At 42.7% G+C, this 8,010-nt stretch overlaps 1 protein-coding gene across 1 annotated transcript; it reads right to left on the bottom strand.

Moving 5' to 3' along the window:
• Nucleotides 1-690: 690 nt before the first annotated feature.
• LOC147611132 (protein NLP6-like) lies at nt 691-6,055 on the bottom strand. The gene is made up of 4 exons (XM_086785795.1): nt 4,412-6,055; nt 4,263-4,310; nt 2,708-3,779; nt 691-2,563 (listed from the first exon to the last, which is right to left on the bottom strand). The coding sequence occupies exons 1-4, from the start codon at nt 5,510-5,512 to the stop codon at nt 1,152-1,154; spliced, it is 3,633 nt and encodes a 1,210-aa protein (XP_086641921.1). The 5' UTR covers nt 5,513-6,055; the 3' UTR covers nt 691-1,151.
• Nucleotides 6,056-8,010: the final 1,955 nt, after the last annotated feature.

Below are 8,010 nucleotides of genomic sequence, written 5' to 3' on the forward strand. Positions count from 1 at the left end.
ACGCTCTGTCACGTGAGAAAGCCCCCTAACCACACAACTAGTCACTTTACAACATGATGAGGTGAGAAACAAAAACATCACCAAACTCCTCCCCACAAGCTCCTTTTATTCCTCCACATCCACTAATGGCAAGATAACTTCAGATCAACCTCCATAAGAGACCCAATTGACTTGTGTTGGAGAAATGAAGAAGCAATCCGACTCCTACCATACCTCAATCCCCTAAATAAAAATGAATTAAGCCCAAGGTTTTTCATCTCAAACTCTAACATCTCTTTCGTCTATTATCCTCATGGATCCCCATCAAAATAAGGGTGTCCACATAAAGAAATATGATCATGTGCTTGCATCACTGCAAGAAACATACAAATTTCCCATGCCTAATGCCAAAGGGCTTTGTGTAGGTCAGACTTATGAGACATTTCCCCTCATAGGAAGATTGACTTGACCATGATGCTAGATTTGGTTGCTCATGGGAAGTGGTCAGTGATATGAAGTTAGCCTTTTTTAATCGGCATCTCAAGGAGGAGGTGTATATTGAACAACCATCAGGTTTTGTGATGTCCAGTTAAGAGGCAAGGCATGCACAATTTGAAGGGTTTTGTTATGTCCACTTTAGAATGCAAGGTATGCAAAATTTGAAAGGCTTGCAGGCTGCCCTCAAGGTCAGTGCAAGTAGAATGACACATATTTTGTGAGTATTTGTCTTTCTAAAAACCCATTACATAAAAGATATCTACTCTTACACCATGATATTTGAGATGAGGTATCCTATATACACATTTCCCATACTCAGTGTACAAACAATGACTTGAAACCTAGAAAGTTTCACCAACATTAAAGTAAATGGCTTCCAAGCTAACTACAGCCAAGAGGTAATTCATAATTTTAATGTCCTTTGGAGGCCTTCTGTACTTGACCTGAAGAGAGGATACACACTAAGGGAGTAAACGTTTGAGAGAAGACCAAAGGATTGCAATGCCTCAGAAGGTAAAATCCAATGCTTTGGACAAGCTCTCAAAAACATGCATTTTTTGTATATAGCTTCCTTAAATGCCATAAGAACCTTCATAGAAAAACCATAAAATTAGATGCTACACCAAAGAGAGATATCCACATGTGTACCCACCAGAAGTGCATAGCAGTCATCACTACGAGTCTTCACTGCTTCCACTACAGCTCCCCGTATGGGTTGTAGCCTCCCGCACCATCAGCTTTATATGACTATCGCCGGAAGATCTAAGGATGTCAATGCATTCAGAAAGATCTGCATCACAGGTAAGCATAACCCATTCTTCTTCATCGTCCAAAAACTTCAGATCAAAACAGTCCGTTTTCAGCTTGAACCTTTTCCCAACTTCTTGTCTTAGATCCAAAAAGCTTGAACCAAGGCTCAATTTAAATCGTGCTGTGTCCTCTTGAAACTTTGCCTTAACAGTCACAGTTGTGGCTTCTTCAAATACCTGCCGTCCCCTCTCAGAGCTGCCAACTCCACTCAAGGATGGAGATCTAGAATCACTGCCCTGCAAAGCTGAAGAATCAAGCTGAGGAGAAAAGCCTGCAAGGCCATGAGAGCTTTGCTGGCTTCCTTTCCATGACATCTCATCAGATGGTGACAACCGAACTCCAGCATCCATATCCAGCTCCTCACAAGGAGACCGATGAGAAAAGCCAGTCATCCCATCAAAATAAATAAGATCACTGGTGCAGACACTGCTTAAAGCATTAAAAGCAGCCCCACCTCCATGGATTCTTGACTCTAGGTTACTAGCTTTCTCTGAAAATGACAGGTTCCTGCTATCCCTGATCGGATCTTCAAATGTTCTATCCTGCGCTTCCCCACTACGAAGAGGTATTCTCACATGTTCACTGTGTTCAAGCCTCATTGAATTTTCAGGACTTCGTCCAAGGCTAGGGACAGCATTCAGTGAATCAGGGCATAGTTTTGGTGTTACTATTGGGATTGGAGATCTTGGTCCTATTGAACGGTTGCTGTCACAGAGATCATTTGCCTCAGCAGAAACCTGAAATGATCTTTCAAAAAGACCTTCACCCTTTACTGCCTGCATGTTGTCTATCAATAGATGATCACCTTCCACGTCAAGAGAGTCAATGTTAGTAATGCTTCCAACAGCTTCAGTCTCTGAGCCACCTCTCAAAGGAGAACTCGCCCCAACAGTAGCTGATGACATAAGGAATTTCTCTGGTGACAAGGTGCATTTGCTATGTTCTTCATTCCCGGACAGGAAAGAATCCAGATCCTCGGGCCTATTGGAGATGGCATGACTGGGCATGCTAGCTGTTGTTGCTCCCCATGAAAGAGAGCAACTACCAGCTTTAGAGGGAGGCATGGCACAACCCATCTGCCCTCCCCTAACAGCAGCTGCAGCTGATGCAAGATCAGTCATAAATTCGTTGATTTTCAAGGGACCATCAGCACCCTGGACAGAGTCAATAACTCCCTGAAGCTTCTTGAGTGATCGGCTGACCTTGTTGATTTTACGAGACGGCCATCTTGAGATGCCATGTTGCCGGCATATCCTCTTCAAAGTTGTAGGACAAACTGCAATGTCAGAGCAAAAAATCAAAACTAGGCAGCAATACACAATACCTTCAGAATGAAGAGAACTAGGAAAATACAGCAATCAATGAAAACAGACTTGTCCAAGCTCAGCAAAAACAGATGAAGAGTAGCAAATGTACATACCGCCAATATGTTTGGCTGCATCTTTCAGGCTACCAGCAAAATATTGCTGGAGAATATTTAGGCTGATAGTCTTTTCCATTGAGCCCCGTCTCCTATCACTCCTCCTTTTGATAGTAGGTGTTCCCAGGCCAGCATCCAGTAAGATTTGTCCAGCTTGGAACGCATCATTTACAAAATATTCTGAAGTTTCTGACAAATGCTCCTGAGATTGTATGTGTGTGATTTCTTGCCCTCTCCGAGTTTCAAACTCATCCACTCCATAATGTGGTAGCAATCGCCCTGACACATCACCAGCATGTTCTGAGCTGACGGTTTTTGGTGAGTTTGCTTCTTGCACTCTTGACCTTGCAGAGTCTTTTCCTGTCAATGCTTGACTGGAAAAATCATCTGCAGTGGCTGTCTGAGCTCCTGACAATCTAGTAAGCACCTCATCAGTGCTACCAAACGATGAATTCAAAACTGAACTACGTGGCTTGTGTTCCTCCTTGTAACAAGCTCTATCCTCCTCCATTTCCTTGTCTGTGACTGTGCGCAAGCTTCTGCAAACACGCTGCATAGTTATGGAAAGAGCGTTCAGAATTGACTGCTGTTGTGCAGAATCTGAACATGCTTGTGGCAAGAAAAATTCCAAGATGTAGTCATAGTCAGCAGTGTGTACGCTCCTTAGCCGGATGGCAACAGCTGCAGTCAGCTGGAACACTCTGGCATAATGCCCAAGAGGATATTCTGCCTTGCTGTATCTTTTAATGTCGCTCGAAAAGAAAGGCTGGTTGGACACAAGCGCTTTACCTGGAACACCCTGCTCCTTCTCCAAACAATGTTCAGAGCATGCTTGTCGGAATCCACTAACACCCAAGTCACAGACACAGTAAGGTCCATCTCCAGTGCACAACCCAATTCTGCCCATAACATTGCTAGCTAGATTGCTGTGTTGGACCTGATTATAAGCATGGGCAGAATTTAAATGACAAGGAAACCACGTTTGAGCCAATGGCAGCTTGTGAGTTTCACACACTGCTGTTAAGACCTCCAAGATTTCAAGAAGAACAGCATGTCGACCTTCTGTGCGAATCTGAAGCAAAGTGATGGAATCATCCATCAAGCCAAGTCATAAGAAGATGATGCTTGAAATAAATGAAAGGTGTAAATCAAGACCACAATTCCCACACTCCACCTCCTAATGCATGCAGGAGACTTAAGGGTGGCTTTACAGGAGCTTGTCCAGACTTCACCAAGACATCAGGCGACCCCTCTAAAGCCCACCCTACCCCCCTGGTGGATGCATCATCAGATCCTGGATGTGGCACCTTTTTAGCCCCGGGTAGGAGGCTTAAGAGTGGCTTTACAACCATGGAGCTTGTCCAGGCTTCACCAAGACATCAGGCGACCTCGAAAGCCCACCCTACCCCTGGACGCATCATCAGATGCTGGATGTGGCAGCTTTTTAGCTAAGGGTGCAGGCAGGCAGATATTGCAAAGCCACCCTAAGAATACCACTAATCTTGGACTCTAATGCACATTTATCTGATCAGTGACATAATTCAACAACAAATACCTGCATTGGAATGAAGCTTTGCCTATCAGGGCTATAAAGGTTGACCTCCTGCAAAAGTGAAAGAAGCCAAATAGGGTTACAGTAGGGCATCTAAACTGAGCCACTTACGAGCCAAAGTTTAATCCAGCCAAAAAAGGGCTACCAGTTACCTGAAGGGCTCGGCACATGCTTTCAATCTCTGAATTGTATTCAGTTTTCTCTAGCAGCATAACAACCTCAATGACAGCTATGCAATTCCCAGTACCCTTTTCCAGAACCGGAACAGCAAGAGATCCACGAACATTGCATCGCTTGGCATCATTGACACGCAAATACTCACTCCTGTCATAATACTGCACATTAGGAGTCCACTCTGGAGCCTTCTTCAGAAAAACACGGCCTGGGAGTCCCAGGAATGCTCGGGGGTCTTGGTCTGCTGCAAACAAATACCCGGTGGACAGCTCTCTGTAGAAAGCCAGACAGTCCATGGGAGCATGGAGAAGAAAGGGCTGTCCCTGCGTTGTGAGAACTGCTCTTTCCCCCAGTCTGCTTGGAAACCAAACCTGAGTGAGAAAGTCCCCTTTTGACAATGCAAGGTAATGGTTGAGAGCCAGCTTGATGCGGTCAGCAAAAGTGAGCAGTCCATAGCAGATGCTGTTGAAAGCATTCTTCCTCGCCTGTTGATAATGAAGGTATGATCTCTTTTCTTCTTCAGTTGTGGCCAGCTCTGTGCTTGAAATCCCCTCTTGCTGCTTTCTGTCTAGGCTATTCTGTACAGATATATGTTCAGTGGATGCAGTTGAAATGACTGGAACACCGCAGCTAGCCGCTGTCATGTGGATTGCAGCTACATTAGAGTTTGTGGATTCTCCCATGTGCATTTGAAATATGGCATGTGGCATACCCATCCCTAAGTGTTGTGAATCTTCGGCAAGATCACACAATCGAGCCTGCGGGTAGATGACATCCAGGTTCACGTCAGGCACGAAGAAGGGGTTGCAGAGAGGGAGCTCCGGAGTGAAATGCGAGGAAGTGGAAGGCGAAGCAGAAGACAATGCGAAAGCAGGAAATCCTAAATCAGTACTCTCTTCCAGATTCTCAAGATCCATGAATTCATTTATGAGCAGGTTGTCGTCCATGCTGAGGTTGGAGTTCACGGAAGAGTCCTGTTTTCGTTTTGTAGGTATAGCCATAGTTTGATGCCAAAGGCCGGGATATCGATGCTGTTGCTGTTCGACTGAGAGCTGCTCTTTCTTCACAGAAGGATCCATGGCGATGGCGTTGGCTTAAACTAGACAGCAGAAAATGCATCAATGGAATGAAGAACGGTGAACCTGACCCCAGGGCTTGATGCTGCCATAGCCAGAGCGAGCTCCGCTAGTAAAGATTGTCTACCGCTGCCTCCTCTCGCCTGATGATGCCAAAGCCAGAAAACCTCTGCCTTGCCTGTGTGCCTCGTACCCTTAGCTTGATGGCCATCAGAGCTTTGCTTTTGAGGGTTTTCTGCGTCTTAGGGTTTTGCCAGAGATCACGCCTGTCGTTGGATGCTATGATTGCCAGAGGTTCAAATTTCAGGGTTTTACTCAAACGCAAAGCTTTCAGCGATGTTCGAGCTCTGCTCTTGAGGTGTACACAGCATGCGCGCACAGAGAGAGAGAGACACAGAGAGAGAGAAAGAGACGAGGGCAAATTTTACTTATATATATATAGAAACGTATAATAGCATTTCATTTTGTACTCTTGCTTCAGTTTTCCCTTTGAGGAGCATCAATTGTTTCGCTCGTGGGGGATTGTTTTTCCACATTAACAAAAGCATTGCACATTGGACCCTTTACAAGCCTAGTGAAGGGGTAGGTGCCTGCCTTTGTCATTCTCTAAATCTTGAGCATGTGGGTGCTACAACAAGGAAGTTGAGCTCCCACAATATGGGAAACACTCGGGCCATGTTTGTCATCTTTCAACCCTCCCTACCGCTAATAAGTTTCATCCTCAATGGAGGTTCTTCCTAAGGGCCAAGTCTACCATTGACATTACGCTTTGGTGGTGACATTCATGTAATTAAGGGTGGTCCTCGCCTGCACGTGCATCACGGTAGGGGGTCATTGTTGAGGTTTAAACTCTACTCAAACATTAGTCTTCGTCTCTGGTAACACATTTAAGAGGTCATGACTCACAACTTTGAACTTGTATTGCCCTTTATTATTATTGAAATAAGCCCACTTCAAGTCATAAACTTCAATGCACGTTACTCCGCCAATACATGGAGAACCAACCCCTAACCTTAATTTAAAGTCATGAAATTCAATACATATTTACATACAATCTCAAAGTTTTTAGCCTATTAGGTATATCCTTCTATAAACTTATATCAATAATGATGGCTTTGTTGAGATCACCCAATATTATGGAGGTCTATATTGGTCCCACAATATTTATTACATGATCAACAATAGACCATACACAAGTTCCTTAAGCATCACGTCAAAAAATTACCTCAAATCCTTTCTACTCATTACCATTAGCTTTATAGCAGCAAGACCTTTTTCATTGTACACCCTTTTTAGGGTTAAAATGACAATTTCAAGAATGTATAGCAATAGAGGAAAGTACACTGGAAATGTTTTGTATTTTCCTTTAATTCATTGACTAAATTAGCTACTATCTTCCCATGCTTGAATCCCCAACCTAGTTGTAATCTTTGCTAGTCATAATCTGTGGCCATATTTGCAATGTAGATGTTTTCCTATAATGTTTGTGATGATGGAAACTAGAGAAAGATATATGAGGTGCAAATTTTCTCTTTAATTTTTTGTGCCTACTAGATCCATAAACATGTCATTGATACATTCAAGCTAAAATCACACCTTTACTTATAAACAAAACAAAAAAGATGCAGCAATGAACTAAGGTACTTTTGTCAAATTTCATATGTAGTTATTACATGCTTTGAAACTATAATTAAGCAAATTACTTACCTACATTTTCTTTGCAAAACTATCTCATACACCTCAACATGGAGCATTTAGTAGCTAGTGGGAATGCTTTACAAAAACTCAATTTGCCCACCAATTAATGTATTTATAGAGGTCCCTCAACTCAACTAGTTATGTGGTGGGAAGGTACCTAACCTCAATTTTCCCACCAATTAATGTATTTATAGAGGTCCCTCAACTCAACTAGTTATGTGGTGGGAAGATACCTAACCTCACTTTCCCTTTTTGTACCTATCAAATCAATGAACGTACTTATAACAATCTGAAGAAAAAAAACACCACAAACTTTTGCTCTCAATCCGAAAATGTGGACAATAATAACTCTAATTTCAAAAAAAATCCCTAAATTCTTGCTCTCGATCCCAAAATGTGGACAGCAATAACTTTAATTTCAAAAATATGAACACAAATCAACTTGTTCTTAATTACTTTCTTAATCTTAGGGAAACCTTTCATCATTCGAGAGGTGAAGGTAGAGGTGAGAAGGAAGAGAATATAGAGTCATGCTCAAGGATAACAATGGGAGAGGTAAAGGTAGAGGTGAGAAGGAAGAGAATATAAAGTCATGATCAAGGATAATAATAGAAGAGTTGAAAAGAGAAAAAGTCAAAGACATAATCTTGAAATTGGTAAAGCCATATGTGAGAAGATGGTGATGATCCCGTACAAAAAAGGAGCATTAAATTGAGGAAAAAGCAAAAGACAAAGTAAAGAATAAAAGTAAGAAGGAATATTATGAAGGGTGAAAATCTTATAGGCATCCTCTTGTTGGTGTT

Source organism: Cibotium barometz, chromosome 48, assembly GCF_041138505.1.
Source record: "Cibotium barometz isolate CiBa-2024 chromosome 48, ASM4113850v1, whole genome shotgun sequence".
Taxonomy (NCBI): domain Eukaryota; kingdom Viridiplantae; phylum Streptophyta; class Polypodiopsida; order Cyatheales; family Cibotiaceae; genus Cibotium; species Cibotium barometz.